This window comes from Colletes gigas, unplaced genomic scaffold (genome assembly GCF_013123115.1).
Source record: "Colletes gigas isolate AHSC1104 unplaced genomic scaffold, ASM1312311v1 Colletes_gigas_Sc00029, whole genome shotgun sequence".
Lineage (NCBI taxonomy): Eukaryota > Metazoa > Arthropoda > Insecta > Hymenoptera > Colletidae > Colletes > Colletes gigas.
Genome location: NW_025106658.1, coordinates 323,717 through 344,537, shown reverse-complemented (window position 1 = coordinate 344,537; position 20,821 = coordinate 323,717). Strand labels below are relative to the sequence as shown.

Genomic DNA, 20,821 nt, shown 5'->3' with positions numbered 1-20,821 from the left:
ATTGAACCTCGCAACCGAAAATAATTTTTCCAAAACGATTTGAAATTTTTTTTTTACAGTCGAAAAATTTCATATATTCTCGAATTTTTTCTCGAAAGTGAGTAGCATTTCGAGGATACGACTAATGACCAAAAATAATTGCAATTGAACCTCGCAACCGAAAATAATTTTTCCAAAACGATTTGAAATTTTTTTTTTACAGTCGTAAAATTTCAAATATTCTCGAATTTTTTTCTCGATAGTGGATAGGATTTCGAAGGTATGTCTATTCATAAAAAATGATTGTAATTGACCCCCACAACTGAAAATAATTTTTCCATATAAATTTGAAATTTTTGAATTTAATTGTTAATAACTTTTCAACGAAGCCTCTATCAACAAATTGGTACTCTTGATTTTCGTCTTATTTGGGCTTCTTTTGACCTTTTTATGTAAAGATTGTATGGTATGAAGGAGCTCGCAATATGCATGTAATAATTTTTAAATAAATGGAGGAGTATTAGAGACTTCAAGGTCATATTCATTTTTTTAAATAGCATGATATAGTATTCTGTTCCTAGTAAAATTGCATGTGTTTAGACAATTTCAATGACTGATACAAAATCATTTACGGTAAAATATTCTCCACTTACATAAAAATTATTACACACAGATCCTTCATACCATACAATTTTCTTATATTTTTAGAAATAACGGAGTTATTTAAGGCAAACTATTGGTACACTCTGCATATTATTATACAGGTTGCTCTTATCTTTAAAAAAATATAGAAACAATTCATTTAAAAAAAGGGTTGGTCGCTACAATGAGGACTATATCTCGAAAATGTGATTTTTCTATTTCGTGTAAAAGTGCAATGCAAATAGAATCATGCGTTTGTTTGTAATCTATTCTTGTTCATCATTATCCATATGAAAATCTTAAGTACTTACATATCTTAACTCATTACCGACTGATAGCCTATTAATCAACTTCTTTACTTGCCAACACTTACCGACCGATAGCGTATTAATCAACTTCTTTACCGACCAACGCTTACCGACCGATAGTCTACTTCCTACTATTGTAGTCTCAACATTTTCCTACACACTTTTTTACATTTTTTGTTTCCTTAACACCTAACAGCAATTTACTTTTAACCTGAACATCCACGTCATCGATCGAAATAAAAGAGTACACTTGGTATTCAAATTTATTTTTAATTCACAAAAGTGTGTTCACAGCAGTTGTAATCCATGAATCATATCTTAGCCGTAATTGCATATGCACGAAGTGAATCTTCAAGTCGAGAATGAACAAATTTTCTTTCTTTTTCTTCCAAATTTTTTATAACAAATTCCCAGTTAACACTTTACCGACCGGTAGCGGTTGATTAATCGGCTATCGGTCGGTAAGCGTTGGTCGGTAAAGAAGTTGATTAATACGCTATCGGTCGGTAAGTGTTGGCCGGTAAAGAAGTCGATTAATATTCTACCGGTCGGTAATGTGTTAAGAATTCGAAAGAGATGGTTTCTGCATATGTATCCTCTCAAGTTTCTTAGTTTCTACCAAGAAAGATAAACAACTTTTGAACGTGTATCTCTAGTGTTTAATTGTTAATGCCATTTCTGTTCACAGGCTTTAGTAACAGTAGCAAAACATGGCTGCCCGTTCACAAAAACTACAAGACCCTAAATTTGCTCAAAGAGAAGAAGGACAGCTACTCTCACTACAAAGTTTACACGGGAATGACGGGACTACGAAACTCGTCGAAGGCTGTCATGGAGGGCACCCTCCAAACAGCCGTTTTAAACAAGGAAGTGTTGACTGTTCTACGAAGAGCTGGTAACAACACCGTGGCCCTTCTCATAAACTTTTCTAACAAGGACAAAGTTACGGTGAATCTGACAGGCTTGGCCAATTGGAACAAAACAACGATTGAACTGACCAACGTGGGCTCCGGGCTGAAGCCAAAGTAAGCAAACAAAATCGACCAAATAATATTTAACACTTTACCGACCGGTAGCGGTTGATTAATCGGCTATCGGTCGGTAAGCGTTGGTCGGTAAAGAAGTTGATTAATACGCTATCGGTCGGTAAGCGTTGGCCGGTAAAACAGTCGATTAATAGTCTATCGGTCGGTAATGTGTTAACCTGCTGTGTCTACAAGTTTTAACTTATCTTGATTCAACTGAAATTAGGTAATTTAGGCTTATGGTTGATTAAAGATCCTATACGATGCTTAACACATACTAGATTGAAAAAGCAGTGTGAATTACATTTTTAACGGATAAATTATGTAAATATGTGTGCTTTCAGTTATTTATGAACCACATAAGGTCTTGCATGGTTTTATTTAGTCAATAAAGTCTTAAAATAGAATGAAAAAATGAATAGATACGTTGCATTTAAAATGTTACATTGCACAGGATTATTTCTAACCTAGAGTAACTTTATTCTCAAAAAGATCGAATAAAGGGAACGAAACATCGAAAAATGACTTTTAACGTAACAGAGTATTTCATCCACTTTAGTTTACAATGTTTTAAATTCTCTCAAACGTCTAATAATAACTATGTTTTAACACTTTACCGACCGATAGCCTATTAATCGACTGTTTTACCGGCTAACGCTTACCGACTGATAGCCTATTAATCAACTGTTTTATCGGCCGGCGTTTACCGACCGATAGCCGATTAATCAACCGCTACCGGTCGGTAAAGTGTTAAGGAATGATCAATTCCATTCCTAATGGTAACTTTTCGTTTGTTTTTCAGTACTCTTGCGAACATACAGTCTTTCAGTGTTCCTGCGAAAGCTTCTGTCATCTTGGTCTCACCAGGAAACCCCAAAAGTGGGGCGTCAAGTATAGCTAGCATTTCCATCGTGACTCTTGTGTTGGCAGCGATCGTTTCACTGTTTCGATCGTAGGGAACGAAGAACATGAAAAATTTTGCGTCTCGTCACGTTCGGTTGATTAGAATGCGACTATCTTTCAACTTGACGTTCTATCTATCTTGCGTGCGAAAAATTTTGCTACGAGATAGCGAAACGTAAGATAAAATGGCAGACGTTGAACAGTGATCGCAGTGATTGATGTCGATATTGCTGGTAAGCGCCGAGTGAATTTTTTTAACGATAAGCTACAGATAGTTATTATTTATTGTGAAGCGATGTAACGAGATAATAAATTATTACGCTGAACAAGCATAAACACTTGAGTTCACATCATTTTTATCCTTATTCTTGATAACTATAGATGGTGCCAGATGTCTATTAAAAACCTTCCTCCGTTTATCACACTTATCGTTGTTTATCTAGTAAACACTCGTACAAATTTCTTAACATACACTGCGATGTTTAAGAGCTTCATTGCAATTGGATTTTGTACAGAGTGTTCAAAGATTTCGCGATCAAACCGTATCAGAATGTTCTACGAGTGAAAAGCAACAGAAATATTATGCAAAATCAAGAATACCAATTCTTTGACGGAGGCTTCGTTAAAAAGTTATTAACAATTAAATTCAAAAATTTCAAATCGTTCTGGAAAAATTATTCTTGGTTGCAGGGGCCAATTATAATCATTTTTGGTGAATAGACATACCTCCGAAATCTTGCGCATTTTCGAGAAAAAAATTCGAGAAGTGTGAAATTTTTCGACGGAAAAAAGAAAATTTCAAATTGTTTTGGAAAAATTGTTTCCGGTTGCAGGGGTCAATTATAATCATTTTTGGTGAAAAGACATACCCCCGAAATCTTGCGCATTTTCGAGAAAAAAATTCGAGAAGTGTGAAATTTTTCAACGGAAAAATGAAAATTTCAAATTGTTTTGGAAAAATTATTTTCGATTGCAGGAGTCAATTATAATCATTTTTGGTCATTAGACATACCCCCGAGATCCTACCCACTTTCTAAAAAAAAATTCGAGAAGGTACTGAAATTTTTAAAATAAATTAAAAAATTTCAAAATTTACTAAAAAAATTATATTTAGTTACAAGAGTCAATTACAAGCATTTTTGGTGAATACACATATCCCCGAATTCCTACGCATTTTGGAGAAAAAAATTCGAGAAGTGTGAAATTTTTCAACGGAAAAATGAAAATTTCAAATTGTTTTGGAAAAATTATTTTCGATTGCAGGAGTCAATTATAATCATTTTTGGTCATTAGACATACCCCCGAGATCCTACCCACTTTCTAGAAAAAAATTCGAGAAGGTACTGAAATTTTTAAACGAAATTAAAAAATTTCAAAACTTACGAAAAAAATTATATTTAGTTACAAGAGTCAATTACAAGCATTTTTGGTGAATAGACATATCCCCGAATTCCTACGCATTTTCGAGAAAAAAATTCGAGAAGTGTGAAATTTTTCAACGGAAAAATGAAAATTTCAAATTGTTTTGGAAAAATTATTTTCGATTGCAGGAGTCAATTGCAATCACTTTTGGTGAATACACATACCCCCGTAATCCTGCGCATTTTCGAGAAAAAAATTCGAGAAGTGTGAAACTTTTTGACGGAGAAAAGAAAATTTCAAATTATTTTGGAAAAATTATTTTCGATTGCAGGGGTCAATTGCAATCGTTTTTGGTGAATAGACATACCCTCAAAATCCTACGCTCTTTCAAGAAAAAAATTCTTTACCGTAAATATACTCTGTGGCTAGAAAAGTTTCTATAACTTTTTAACAAAGCCTCGATCAACACATTGATGTAATTGATTTTCGTCTTATTTTGGCCTATAGAATCTCTCATTAATAATAAGAATTACTATGTTATACAGGGTGTTCGGCCACCTCTAGCAAAAATTTTAATGAGCGATAGTAGAGGCCAAAATAAGACGAAAATCAAGAATACTAATTTGTTGGTGGAAGCTTCGTTAAAAAGTTATTAACGTTTAAAGTGCCGCTCTTACTGAATTTTTTTCTCGAAAATGCGCAAGATTTCGGGGGTATGTCTATTCACCAAAAATGACTGTAATTGAACCCTACAACCGAAAATAATTTTTCCACAACGATTTGCAATTTTTTAATTTTCTCGAATAATTTCACACCTTCTCTATTTTTTTTCTCGAAAGTGGGCAGGATTTCGTGGGTATGTCTAATGACAAAAACTGATTGCAATTGACCCCCGCAACCGAAAATAATTTTTCCACAACGATTTGCAATTTTTTTTCTCCGTTGAAAAATTTAGGCACCTAATTGGATTTTCAGTAAGGAATTTTTTTCTCGAAAGTGCGTACGATTTCGGAGGTATGTGTAATGATAAAAAATGATTGTAATTGATCCCCGAAATCGAAAATAATTTTTTTAAAACGATTTGAAAAATTTTTTTTCGCCGAAAAATTTCACCACCTACTCGATTTTTTTTCTCGAAAGTAGATAGGATTTCGGAGGTATGTGTACTCACCAAAAATGATTGCAGTTGACCCCCGCAACCGAAAATAATTTTTCCAGAACGATTTGAAATTTTTGAATTTAATTGTTAATAACTTTTTAACGAAGCTTCCATCAACAAATTAGTATTCTTGATTTTCGTCTTATTTTGGCCTCTACTATCGCTCATTAAAATTTTTGCTGGAGGTGGCCGAACACCCTGTATAATACACGTAGCAACATGTATTTGAAATTAAAAAAGAACCTTGTCGAGAAATTGGTTCCAGTCTTCCTAAAAATATTCGTATCTCGTAATACATCTTCGTAGTTCGATCTGAATAAAAGTTGCTCGAAATTATGCTGGTAGGATCGTTGGTGATAAATCATTGATTTACCGCAATAATGCGTTCCAAACTCCCTCTATTCAGGCGGCGTCGATACTTCAAAGCGAATGCATAATTCATACTTCGAAAGCAGCACGGAGAATGCACGGGGCCAGCAAAAATCGGAATGCATCCTATCGCCCCTTTTTGCTCTTACTTCCTTATCTTATTTATAACAGTCCCACTTTCGAACACTATTGAATCACTGCGGACGTTAGTTTCATAGAGAAAATCTTTCTGACAGGAAATTTTCATTTAATTTTATCTTTCGTAGCGAGACGAATATCGAAGAAGAACTATTTCAAGAAGTTTGTCTTTTCTTATTGAAGATTCTTGAAATAATTATCTTCAATTATTATTGCCAGTTATCATTGGTTTTCAAGAGTTTTATTTTTATTCGTTACTCCACCAAAATTAGTTTTGGTATCAAAACACATTTATTAGGCATTAACGTGAAAAAATATTTTTATTTTTCATTTGAAACACCTATTTCGTTTGGCTCTGTTCATTCCTGAACAACTGTAATAATCGATTAATTTTATAAGTGTGCATTGTTCGTAATCCTTCAGAAGAGTTTAGCAGAGTCCTAAATGTTTGAATACATCGATTTGCCTCCTGCTTATCTTAAAGATTCTTTTTCCAAACAGAGTCTCATTTAAAATAGAAAAGAGAGCACAATTTATAGTGATGCATACTGTGAATCGAAGTAGCAGTGCAACGTAAGGATTTGCGTTCGATGACAATCACCTTAACACATTACCGACCGATAGCCTATTAATCGACTTTTTTACCGGCCAACACTTACCGACCGATAGCGTATTAATAAACTTCTTTACCGACCAACGCTTACCGACCGATAGCCGATTAATCAACCGCTACCGGTCGGTAAAGTGTTAAGGGGCTCTGGATCAGAGCACAGAAAAGAATTGCAAACGATATCTCCAGTCCTGAACAATCTCTGATCACACATGTCCGAGATTATCGGTTTTCCCATCGTCTATTCAGGAAGGCCAGCGAGAGAATAGGGACTTACCGAAGCGTATCTTAAACCAGAAATTCATTAAAACGAAAATATATCGTGGCTTCGCTGCGTAAACCAGATAACTACTTTTCACAATTTTATATAGTCACACTTCAAATTCACAGAACAATGAACTCGTAAGTTCGTTTTTCTAGAAGTGAACATTGCTTGTAAGAACAGTTTCGATATTAAGCAGGACAAATTTTTAGCGTATATAAAATTACTCGTAAACTAGTAGTCTTACGAAACGATATTTCAAATAAAAGTTATGATGTAATATAATAATTTATTAAGACTTTCAAACAACAGTATAGAAATGATCAGAATATAGTTTTGTAAATTACAACGTTATTATAGTTGTACTGAATAAATTTCGGTGTTATAATTGCTCAAAATTCTTCATCTATTTTCCATCAAAATTTCATCCAGAGAGGAATGTTTCGTAGTAATATGGAGCGTTCTTATCATCTTCATCAATGAACGAGCCTGTGGCTGACAGCCTGTTGCTATACAACGCGATCTGGTTGTTTCGCAAATGTTCGAAGGTTCGAAGCCACGAGAACTGATTTTGCTTCAACGTTACGTCACGTTTGCAAAATTAGCAGGATGCTCCATCATCAAACCACAGGATTCAATATACGTTATGCTAACGATACAAAATTAATATATTTTTAAGGGAAAGGTCCCTTAAAAATCCATGAACGTTCAAACGGAATCCAAATTTGATAATCACGTTTTCTGTAATATAATTTTCAACGATTTATCTTGAGATCATTCTCGAATTTTTTTCTCGAAAATGCGCAGGAATTCGAGGGTATGTGTATTCACCAAAAGTGATTGCAATTGACTCCTGCAATCGAAAATAATTTTTCCAAAACAATTTGAAATTTCCTTTTTCCCGTCGAAATATTTCACACCTTCTTGAATTTTTTTCTCGAAAATGCGCAAGATTTCGGGGGTATGTCTATTCACCAAAAATGATTGCAATTGACCCCCGCAACGGAGAATAATTTTTCCAGAACGATTTGAAATTTTTTAATTTTGACCACTTTGTCAACTTCCTGAATTTTTTTCTAGAAAATGCGCAGGAATTCGGGGGTATGTCTATTCACCAAAAATGATTGCAATTGACCCCTGTGACTAAATATAATTTTTCCAGAAAGATTTGAAATTTTTTTATTTTGACCACTTTGTCAACTTCCTGAATTTTTTTCTAGAAAATGCGCAGGAATTCGGGGGTATGTCTATTCACCAAAAATGATTGCAATTGACCCCCGCAACCGAGAATAATTTTTCCAGAACGATTTGAAATTTTTTAATTTTGTCGATTTTGTCAACTTCCTGAATTTTTTTCTCGAAAGTGCGTAGGATTTCATGGTTGTGACTATTGACAAAAAATGATTGTAATTGACCCCTGCAACCGAAAATAATTTTTTCAGAACGATTCCAAACACATGAAAATTCAGGGGAATCATTCATTCATGGTCAGACATATTTTCAGTAAGGAATTTTTTTCTCGAAAGTGTGTAGGATTTTTGGGGTACGTCTAATCACCAAAAGTGATTGTAATTGACCCCGGCGACTAAAAATAATTTTTCCAGAATGATTTGAAATTTTTTTTAATTTCGCCGAAAAAGTCCATCTTCGAGAATTTTTTTCTCGATAATGTGCAGGATTTCAGGGATATGTCTATTCACTAAAAGTTCTTTAAGGAAACTGATTGTGTCTTTTTTGAAAGATTAAAGCTGCTATTTCTAAATAAAATTGACGAGAAATTGATTTATTTTTAAATTTCTTGATTAAAATAAGACACATGATCACGTTTTGAGGATCTCATCCTTTGTGTATCAGTTTAATACAAAGACTATCGATGAAAAACTGAAAAAGCGTGCAACACATCTCACGAACAGTTCGAAAGAATAAGTTTCAGCGTAATAAAAATTTCACCCCCTTCGCGACCCCCCCCATATCCGTCCCCTGTTCACGGAAACTTTCTTATAACGTCAAACCAAGCTGGAAATTCATTCCGGTTCTACTTTAAGAGTTGTGATTACTTTTCTGCGTGCCTTCATCCCCGACTGGCAACATTCGTGCCCTGCACGTCACTCCATTCCCGTATACTTCGCATTTTAATTTCTGCTTCTAACGGAAACGTTATAAATTACTCGCAAACAGAGAATTCGGGCCAACGAACTCAGTCGACATTTCGAGAGCAGGCCTGAGAAGCCATTAATTCTTTCTTGTTTACAAATCAAGCAAGCTTTGGGGAGTAAAAAGTTAACTGCTTAAACAAAATATACTTTTTCTAACGTTTCTAAAAGGAAGCCTTCCTTGAGGAAGATGTTGCAAGTTGTTATATGTGGGAAACAATGTGTTCTGCTTGCTTGATTGCTCATTGATTGATTGCTTGATTGCTTATTGCTTATTGCTTATTGCTTATTGCTTGATTGCTTATTGCTTATTGCTTGATTGCTTATCGCTTGATTGCTTATTGCTTAATTGCTTATTGCTTATTGCTTGATTGCTTATTGCTTAATTGCTTATTGCTTGCTTGGTTACTGTTTTCAAGCTTACTTTTTTTTTTTTATTGAATGCTAACCCTCTACAGGATTATTATCAACGCATATAAATGCGTAATACAATTAGGATATATACCTACATTAAGATTATCTGAATACACTTATCGATAGAGAATTATAAATTACAGAAAATCAGCAGCTGATTTCGATTAAATATATATACAATGCTTCTATAGGAATTTCGAAAATAACCAGTAGCGAGGAGATACTTGGTCGAAAAAGAAAAGTGTTCACGCTTACTTGCTTATTGCTTCTTTGTTTATTGCTTACTTGCATATTGCTTGCTTGCTTACTGTTTGCTTGCTTAATACTTGCTTATTGCTTACTTGCATATTGCTTGATTGCTTACTGTTTGCTTGCTTAATACTTGCTTATTGCTTGTTTGCTTATTGCTTACTTGCATGTTGCTTGCTTGCTTGCATGTTGCTTGCTTGCTTGCATGTTGCTTGCTTGCTTAATGCTTGCTTGCTTACTACTTGCATAGTTGCTTATTGCTTGCTTGCTTACTACTTGCATAGGTGCTTATTGCTTGCTTGCTTACTGCTTGCTTCCTTGCAAACTATTGCAACTCTTCATATTGCTTGCTTATTGCTTGTTTGCTTATTGCTTACTTGCATATTGCTTGCATATTGCTTGCTTGCTTATTGCTTACTTACATATTGCTTGCTTGCTTACTGCTTGCTTGCTTATTGCTTACTTGCATATTGCTTGCTTGATTACTGTTTGCTTGCTTACTACTTGCTTATTGCTAGCTTGATTACTGTTTGCTTGCTTAATGCTTGCTTATTGCTTGTTTGCTTATTGCTTACTTGCATGTTGCTTGCTTGCTTGCATGTTGCTTGCTTGCTTAATGCTTGCTTGCTTACTACTTGCATAGTTGCTTATTGCTTGCTTGCTTACTACTTGCATAGTTGCTTATTGCTTGCTTGCAAACTATTGCAACTTTTCAATCAAAATAAACAGTTCTATCAGTCTCCTGAAATATTCATCAACAACCTCTGCTTTCATCAGAATTGTCTCTTTTAAGGAACACAGAGAAGACTAATAAAATGAAAAGATGAAATTTCATTAATTTGAATAAAATTCCATTATGAATTTGCTTCTCATTCCAAAAACACGTGAAATGCTAGTTCGTGACAAAACAGAACGTCGACAAATTTGTGCAGGATCACTCGAACTTGTTCGATATAGGTTTTGCTCGTCGTCCCGCGGAAATAGAGATCCCACGAATTACCGGTGGAACCGGTCCTCTTTTGGATTAGATGACGCGGAACTAGGCCGATTAGGTGCTCGCGCGAAACCACTCGATCGTGAAGAAAACTCTCAGCCAAATCAGAGTGTGACAAACGGGGGAATTGATTCGTGATTAATCGACGAAAAACGGGAACCGTGTTTTTACGATTGCTTCTTTCTAACGCACCAATCGAAATTACAAAACACAAACGTTGTTCAAGGCCACTAACTTTGCTTCGAAGGCCACATTACTATCAATATTGTGGACTACAAATATAAAAAACTCCAATTAAAAATATATTTGGAGACCAATTTTACTTTTTCAGGGTTTCTAAATAAGCTCTTTTGGGGTTTTGGATCCACTCACGATATAGGATCGTGTTAAACAAGTTAATAGTTTCCAGTATTTAAGTAGATAAGTGTCTATATGGATCCAAAGTCAATAATGGACTGTAGATCTCTGTGTAAATTCATATATTCCTAGAAAATTGATAAAAGAGTGAAAGCTAAATAGAAGTTTGTTTCATCATAGACTGTGGATCTCTATGTAAATTCATATATTCCTAGAAAATTGATAAAAGAGTGAAAGCTAAATAGAAGTTTGTTTCATCATAGACTGTGGATCTCTATGTAAACTCATATATTCCTAGAAAATTGATAGAAGAGTGAAAGCTCAATACAAGTTTGTTTCATCATAGACTGTGGATCTCTATGTAAATTCATATATTCCTAGAAAATTGATAAAAGAGTGAAAGCTAAATAGAAGTTTGTTTCATCACAGACTGTGGATCTCTATGTAAATTCATATATTCCTAGAAAATTGATAAAAGAGTGAAAGCTAAATAGAAGTTTGTTTCATCACAGACTGTGGATCTCTATGTAAATTCATATATTCCTAGAAAATTGATAAAAGAGTGAAAGCTAAATAGAAGTTTGTTTCATCATAGACTGTGGATCTCTATGTATATTCATATACTCCTAGATAATTGATAAAAGAGTGAAAACTAAATAGAAGTTTGTTTCATCATAGACTGTGGATCTCTATGTAAATTAATATATTCCTAGAAAATTGATAAAAGAGTGAAAGCTAAATAGAAGTTTGTTTCATCATAGACTGTGGATCTCTATGTAAACTCATATATTCCTAGAAAATTGATAAAAGAGTGAAAGCTAAATAGAAGTTTGTTTCATCACAGACTGTGGATCTCTATGTAAACTCATATATTCCTAGAAAATTGATAAAAGAGTGAAAACTAAATAGAAGTTTGTTTCATCATAGACTGTGGATCTCTATTTAAATTCACATATTCCTAGAAAATTGATAAAAGAGTCAAAACTAAATAGAAGTTTGTTTCATCATAGACTGTGGATCTCTATGTAAATTCATATATTCCTAGAAAATTGATAAAAGAGTGAAAGCTAAATAGAAGTTTGTTTCATCATAGACTGTGGATCTCTATGTAAATTCATATATTCCTAGAAAATTGATAGAAGAGTGAAAGCTAAATAGAAGTTTGTTTCATCACAGACTGTGGATCTCTATGTAAATTCATATATTCCTAGAAAATTGATAAAAGAGTGAAAGCTAAATAGAAGTTTGTTTCATCACAGACTGTGGATCTCTATGTAAATTCATATATTCCTAGAAAATTGATAGAAGAGTGAAAGCTAAATAGAAGTTTGTTTCATCACAGACTGTGGATCTCTATGTAAATTAATATATTCCTAGAAAATTGATAAAAGAGTGAAAGCTAAATAGAAGTTTGTTTCATCATAGACTGTGGATCTCTATGTAAACTCATATATTCCTAGAAAATTGATAGAAGAGTGAAAGCTCAATACAAGTTTGTTTCATCATAGACTGTGGATCTCTATGTAAATTCATATATTCCTAGAAAATTGATAAAAGAGTGAAAGCTAAATAGAAGTTTGTTTCATCACAGACTGTGGATCTCTATGTAAATTCATATATTCCTAGAAAATTGATAAAAGAGTGAAAGCTAAATAGAAGTTTGTTTCATCATAGACTGTGGATCTCTATGTAAATTCATATATTCCTAGAAAATTGATAAAAGAGTGAAAGCTCAATAAAAGTTTGTTTCATCATAGACTGTGGATCTCTATGTAAATTCATATATTCCTAGAAAATTGATAAAAGAGTGAAAGCTCAATAAAAGTTTGTTTCATCATAGACTGTGGATCTCTATGTAACTACATATATTCCTAGAAAATTGCTAAAAGAGTGAAAGCTAAATAGAAGTTTGTTTCATCATAGACTGTGGATCTCTATGTAAATTCATATATTCCTAGAAAATTGATAAAAGAGTGAAAGCTAAATAGATGTTTGTTTCATCACAGACTGTGGATCTCTATGTAAATTCATATATTCCTAGAAAATTGATAAAAGAGTCGAAACTAAATAGAAGTTTGTTTCATCACTAGAGTTCCTCAAAAATATATTTTTTATACAAATCATATGTCGAAACATACTGCATACGTCACATATATATATTGCATTTCTTTTCGAAATATTAATGCTTATATGGGCTTTCGAATATTTATTTCAGTTTACTAATTTGACGTTTGTTTACTTCAGAGTATTATTGTTGCTGACAAATGCAGCTGCATATATGATAAAAGCTAGAAAACATTTGAAGGCGTTTTTGTACCAAATATGGTACATCTAACGTGCATTTAACATCATTGACTGCGACTCTAACGTTTTCTATCGTATTATACGGGCATGAAATCAATTAATACCGAATTCCAACGATCAGAGAGTAACGTATGTACATACTCTATAATTCCAGTACGAATCAAATAATGAGTTTCATGAATCTCTATTTAATTCACAATTTTTAGAGTATTTCTGAGTTTTTCTTTATTGTGATATATGTATGAGTCCACGGTAGATATTTCTGTGTATTTCGACAGTTTCAAACCTGTCTTTATCGACTGTTTCTGCCATCATGTGTCGCGTGTCTGACACCATCGATATCAGATGCAATTCTGAGATTATCTGATTCAAGCCTGACACGTTCTGTTTTGTCTGTGTCAAATTTCACGAGTCAAGTGTCACTCGAATCACGACTAGTCCGTCATTGACACTATCTGCATTTCGTCCAAGGGACAACTATATCGTATACCAAAGGTGCACATTTTCTTCGTTGCGTCTGTGGAGTTTGGTGTTACACTTATGACCTTTGGTAGTTCCATTGTCACTGATATTACATTGTATCTATGCTACCTATATCAAAGTTATATCGAATTTCGCTGTTCGTAGATCGCTTGTATTAAATAGCACAAAGCTGAGATCGTTTCTACGTGATCTGATAGTTCTCAACTGTATCGTGACACAGAATTTCAGTGTAGCCTAATATTGAGTCTCGTGTCTATTAGAAAACTATTCTATATCATTAAACGATCATTTATGGTAGCAACTGGGAGTGTGTATTAATCAATTTTGGATAATTGAACAGTAGGTACAATTTTATTGCATGTGACGTACATATATCTGCTTTTAAAACATTTGTTTGGTTATGTAAATAATCATATTTGCTGATATTTCTTTGAATTAACTCTAATTGATTCACTTCAGCAGCAGACTTTCATTCTCAAGCCATTATCTAACAATAGATGTAAAAAAAACTGGACAAACTTTGACATAAAATTCTGGTTAGCTTCCGGTGTAAAGAGGAAATACGTAGCAAAGATGAAAAGAGAGAATCTTCAGTTTCCACTGTATCAGAACAGTCTAATAACGCGTATTAAAAATAGTAAAACTTTACACACGCGCAGTTCCGAAACTAATAGTGTTTTATTAATTATTAAGGTATCGTTAGAGGCGGCGAACCTTCCCCTTTAAGACGGCTTTTGGTTTTTGTCGATCGGACTATCCGTTATCGAGATATCGTAATTTATGTAAAAGGTAATTTTTTAAATTCCGCTGTCTCTCGCTTCCCCGTGTTAGACAAGGCTATTAACGCGCATTAAAAATAGTTAAACTTTGGACGCGTGCAGTTCCGAAACTACTAGGGTTTTCTTAATTATCGAACCACCGTTGGCAGCGGTGAACCTTCCCCTTTAAAACGGCTTTTGGTTTTTGTCGCTCGGACTTACCGTTTTCGAGATATCGTAATTTATGTAAAGGGGTAATTTTTCTTAATTTGACTATCTCTGTCTTCGTCTGACGTGTCGCGCTTGGACCTCTTTGTCGCACGTGAGTCGTGACTGTCGTGACCTACTTCCGCGTAGTATTTCCAAGAATTTACTACGCACTGTTTACTATTTTACGCGCGCTTTATCAATGAACACTCGCGAGCGCAACGAAACGTAAACAAACCCTATCTCCGAAACTAGCCACCGCATCGACTTGAAACTAAAATCGCTATATCTCCGGAACTAATTACGCTATCCACTCGTACAAACGCTCATTTTAAAGGGCATTTCATCCCCTTTCTGATGACTATAAAAACTATTCTAATTTATTTTATCTTCCATGTTTATTTTGCAATTTACTTTGACGCGATCGACTTGAAACTAAAATCGCTATATCTCCGGAACTAATTACGCTATCGACTCTCACAAACGCTCATTTTAAAGGGCATTTCATCCCCTATCTAATGACCATATCACCTACTATAATTTACTATAATTTACTTTGACCCGATGCACCCAAAGGAGTTTCACTAATTTTTACTGTAAAACTGAATCATAAATTTAAATATATTTCATTGAAAATTAATTTAAATTTTTATACAGGATGTTTGAGTAATTACTAGTCGACATTTTTTCATAAATTATTATTTTCTCCGGAACTACGGTATCGATATGAAACAAAATTCGTTTTCAAGGGTGTTTCATCCCCTATCCTATGAAAATTAAAAAATTTCGACATATTTTATTAATTTTCTGTATCAAAATAAAGTAGTAAGTATGCCTCATGGTGTGTCAAGTGTCGATAGGTTTAGTATTAAAGCATATAAAAACGTGTATCGAGGCACGTGGGTGGACACATTATTAGCTCTTTCATGTGTCGACCAGATTTATGGACACATTCGACTTAAAGACGCGAAAATAAACTTAGAAGTTAAGCTTAGAAATAGTTACCTAGTCACGGTATCGATTATACATTATCAATGTGTTATAAATCTGTTCGACGAAGCTAACGCCTCCTAGTTGGAGGAATGTTTGAGCGCAAAAAATTGAGTGTTTGCACATATTTTTGAAACTTCCCCGCGAAATGAAAAGTGCACCGCAAATAAGAAAGCTTGGAAAACGGTTTTGCAGGGAAAGAAGTGATGCTGATCGCACAGAAAAAGAGAAAACCGAAGACAATCGCGTCGATGGAATCGTAATGAAGCCCCAGTTGGCCAAAGCGTTTCGCGACGCGAGAAATGCTGCGCACGTTCTCTTCCAAGTTTAGTCGTCCGTTCTCGACGCGGTTGTTTTGAGTTCGAAGCGTCTGTGGCAGGTTTAACTACCCGGCAGAAGCTCTTTCGCGGCGACAGGAACGTTTCTCAGCGGCCAGCGTCGCCGAACAACGCGTATTTTTCTTCCACGCTCGAGGAAACGTCGTTTTTCATCGACGAACGGGGAACCAATCGTTCGAGAAATCGCCTCTTTCGATACGATCGATACCAAAAATTGTTGACGAAGAGTTTGCTGTGCGAGTTCGCTTAATTTTTGGCGGTAATACTCGACCAGGCAGATAGAATCGCTTTAAACCTCTGCAGCACTTCTATGTTGAATGTGACTCAAACTAAAGAGATAATAATTTCCACTGGATTTATGAAAATTAAATATAACTGATTTTTTCTTATTATTCCATGATTTTTTTCTATACCATAAGACTATTTCATAAGAATTTTATTTGTGTTTCTGGAAATGGACAAAAATTCAAGGATCATAACTGTCAAAATTGTCTTCCTTTTTTATTTTAGTTTCTATTTTTCTTTGTAGTTTAATAATCGTCTATTTGTCAATATTTTTGTGTTTCTGGAAATGGACACAAATTCAAGGATCGTAACTGTCAAAATTGTCTTCCTTTTTTATTTTAGTTTCTATTTTTCTTTGTAGTTTAATAATCGTCTATTTGTCAATATTTTTGTGTTTCTGGAAATGGACACAAATTCAAGGATCATAACTGTCAAAATTGTCTTCATTTTTTATTTTAGTTTCTATTTTTCTTTGTAGTTTAATAATCGTCTATGCGTCAATATTTTTGTGTTTCTGGAAATGGACAAAAATTCAAGGATCATAACTGTCAAAATTGTCTTCCTTTTTTATTTTAGTTTCTATTTTTCTTTGTAGTTTAATAATCGTCTATGCGTCAATATTTTTGTGTTTCTGGAAATGGACAAAAATTCAAGGATCATAACTGTCAAAATTGTCTTCCTTTTTTATTTTAGTTTCTATTTTTCTTTGTAGTTTAATAATCGTCTATGCGTCAATATTTTTGTGTTTCTGGAAATGGACAAAAATTCAAGGATCATAACTGTCAAAATTGTCTTCCTTTTTTATTTTAGTTTCTATTTTTCTTTGTAGTTTAATAATCGTCTATGCGTCAATATTTTTGTGTTTCTGGAAATGGACAAAAATTCAAGGATCACAACTGTCAAAATTGTCTTCCTTTTTTATTTTAGTTTCTATTTTTCTTTGTAGTTTAATAATCGTCTATGCGTCAATATTTTTGTGTTTCTGGAAATGGACAAAAATTCAAGGATCACAACTGTCAAAATTGTCTTCCTTTTTTATTTTAGTTTCTATTTTTCTTTGTAGTTTAATAATCGTCTATTTGTCAATATTTTTGTGTTTCTGGAAATGGACACAAATTCAAGGATCATAACTGTCAAAATTGTCTTCCTTTTTTATTTTAGTTTCTATTTTTCTTTGTAGTTTAATAATCGTCTATGCGTCAATATTTTTGTGTTTCTGGAAATGGACAAAAATTCAAGGATCATAACTGTCAAAATTGTCTTCCTTTTTTATTTTAGTTTCTATTTTTCTTTGTAGTTTAATAATCGTCTATTTGTCAATATTTTTGTGTTTCTGGAAATGGACACAAATTCAAGGATCATAACTGTCAAAATTGTCTTCCTTTTTTATTTTAGTTTCTATTTTTCTTTGTAGTTTAATAATCGTCTATGCGTCAATATTTTTGTGTTTCTGGAAATGGACAAAAATTCAAGGATCATAACTGTCAAAATTGTCTTCATTTTTTATTTTAGTTTCTATTTTTCTTTGTAGTTTAATAATCGTCTATGCGTCAATATTTTTGTGTTTCTGGAAATGGACACAAATTCAAGGATCACAACTGTCAAAATTGTCTTCCTTTTTTATTTTAGTTTCTATTTTTCTTTGTAGTTTAATAATCGTCTATTTGTCAATATTTTTGTGTTTCTGGAAATGGACACAAATTCAAGGATCATAACTGTCAAAATTGTCTTCCTTTTTTATTTTAGTTTCTATTTTTCTTTGTAGTTTAATAATCGTCTACGTGTCAATATTTTTGTGTTTCTGGAAATGGACAAAAATTCAAGGATCATAACTGTCAAAATTGTCTTCCTTTTTTATTTTAGTTTCTATTTTTCTTTGTAGTTTAATAATCGTCTATGCGTCAATATTTTTGTGTTTCTGGAAATGGACAAAAATTCAAGGATCACAACTGTCAAAATTGTCTTCCTTTTTTATTTTAGTTTCTATTTTTCTTTGTAGTTTAATAATCGTCTATTTGTCAATATTTTTGTGTTTCTGGAAATGGACACAAATTCAAGGATCATAACTGTCAAAATTGTCTTCCTTTTTTATTTTAGTTTCTATTTTTCTTTGTAGTTTAATAATCGTCTACGTGTCAATATTTTTGTGTTTCTGGAAATGGACAAAAATTCAAGGATCATAACTGTCAAAATTGTCTTCATTTTTTATTTTAGTTTCTATTTTTCTTTGTAGTTTAATAATCGTCTATGTGTTAATATTTTTGTGTTTCTGGAAATGGACAAAAATTCAAGGATCATAACTGTCAAAATTGTCTTCCTTTTTTATTTTAGTTTCTATTTTTCTTTGTAGTTTAATAATCGTCTATGCGTCAATATTTTTGTGTTTCTGGAAATGGACAAAAATTCAAGGATCATAACTGTCAAAATTGTCTTCATTTTTTATTTTAGTTTCTATTTTTCTTTGTAGTTTAATAATCGTCTATGCGTCAATATTTTTGTGTTTCTGGAAATGGACACAAATTCAAGGATCATAACTGTCAAAATTGTCTTCCTTTTTTATTTTAGTTTCTATTTTTCTTTGTAGTTTAATAATCGTCTATGTGTCAATATTTTTGTGTTTCTGGAAATGGACAAAAATTCAAGGATCGTAACTGTCAAAATTGTCTTCCTTTTTTATTTTAGTTTCTATTTTTCTTTGTAGTTTATTAATCGTCTATGCGTCAATATTTTTGTGTTTCTGGAAATGGACAAAAATTCAAGGATCATAACTGTCAAAATTGTCTTCCTTTTTTATTTTAGTTTCTACTAATATTTTAGTACAATCAGAATTTTTGTTATTGTTGTTGCATGCTGTTTTGTAGTATCATAATTTCTATCGACTGAATAGTTTATGTACAAAAAGAAAATTATGTAGAAGAACTAAATTTAAAATATTTTACACCTAGATTACAATTTAGATTATATTTATTTGACATTTATTTTTCAAGAAGAAGATAAAAATAATTGAAACTAATCCTTTCTTGTGTATTATGTATGTTGTAACTTAATCTCCTCATAAATATAACAATTATTTCTTCCAAATTTGCGATACACAATTTGTATGTTATAATATATCAACGAAATGTTGTTTTAATGTGAAAAAGTAACATTTTTAATTAAGCAAGTATATATACATAAAAATGTCTTATTCTTATAACAATAAAAAATTATTCATTCAAATCAATCATTGCAATTACCATTAAAATATCTCAAAATACTATAGTAAATCATGCAATTTATCCATTTCAGTATCAATTTTAGTTTTTGACAAATTACATTCATAGTAACAACAGTGTTAGTTTGTATCATTGTTCAATTAAACCAAAGTTTCAATTATTTTTTATATTTCATTATTACTAACATTACAAAATATAAAAGTTTATTTTCTATGATATTATGCTGTTTTATTTGTTCCCATTTGCTATTGCAATTTTGTATTAATCTTCTTGGACTCTGTACTGCAGCTATTTTATAAATAAATAATTCACATATCGTGAGCAAATAACCAACGTTATTATAATTTCCACCGGATATATGAAAATGAAATATAACTAATTTTTTCATATTATTCCATGACTTTTTTCTATACCATAAGACTATTTCGTAAGAATTTTATTGTATTCAATTGCGACTCGACATCAGTTTTTATCTCACTCGACATTTTTTCAAGTAAAATCATGCAATTTATCCATTTAAGTATCAATTTTAGTTTTTGACAAATTACATTCATAGTAACAACAGTGTTAGTTTGTATCATTGTTCAATTAAACCAAAGTTTCAATTATTTTTTATATTTCATTATTACTAACATTACAAAATATAAAAGTTTATTTCCTATGATATTATGCTGTTTTATTTGTTCCCATTTGCTATATTACAATTTCGTATTAATCTTATTAATCTTCTTGGACTTTGTATAACTGCTATTTTATAAATAAATAATTCACATATCGTGAGCAAATAACCACCATTTAAATAATCTCGTATACCAAGCATTGTTTATAAAATTTACATTTTCAAACATTATTAACACTTTACCGACCGGTAGCGGTTGATTAATCGGCTATCGGTCGGTAAGCGTTGGTCGGTAAAACAGTTGATTAATACGCTATCGGTCGGTAAGTGTTGGTCGGTAAAAAAGTCGATTAATAGGCTATCGGTCGGTAATGTGTTAATTATTACGTCTTTTCTGATAGAAAAATAAGTGAAAAACGTGAATTTAGATATCAGATAAGAATTTATGAGAGATTTAAATATTGTTTAACGTTCCACGACTAATAAATCATCGATAATGAATGAAATAATTCACAAATCGTAAGCAAATAACCACCATTTAAATAATCTCGTCTACCAAGCATTGTTTATAAAATTTACATTTATTTTCAATCATTATTAAACTATTACGTCTTTTCTAATGGGAAGAATAAGTGAAAAACGTGAATTTAGATATCAGATGAGAACTTATGAGAGATTTAAATATTGTTTGACGTTCA

At 32.6% G+C, this 20,821-nt stretch overlaps 2 protein-coding genes across 3 annotated transcripts in view; one reads left to right on the top strand and one right to left on the bottom strand.

Moving 5' to 3' along the window:
* The window catches only part of LOC122401826 (calcium/calmodulin-dependent 3',5'-cyclic nucleotide phosphodiesterase 1-like), a 442,112-nt gene that overhangs the window by 126,649 nt on the left and 294,642 nt on the right, over positions 1-20,821 (bottom strand). The gene's annotated exons all lie outside the window — the stretch shown is intronic.
* Positions 1-20,821, top strand: part of LOC122401828 (maltase 1-like) — a 40,707-nt gene that overhangs the window by 13,714 nt on the left and 6,172 nt on the right. The window contains exons 7-9 of one of the 2 annotated variants that reach the window (XR_006259465.1): positions 1,618-1,954; positions 2,757-2,973; positions 5,861-5,873. Coding sequence is in view for 1 of the 2 variants with exons in the window: in XM_043404208.1 (XP_043260143.1) it covers positions 1,618-1,954; positions 2,757-2,910 (491 nt within the window). In the remaining variant the exon portion in view is untranslated. Of the gene's footprint in view, positions 1-1,617; positions 1,955-2,756; positions 3,190-5,860; positions 5,874-20,821 lie in introns of those variants that run through there. The other variant, XM_043404208.1, reaches the window with a different exon arrangement.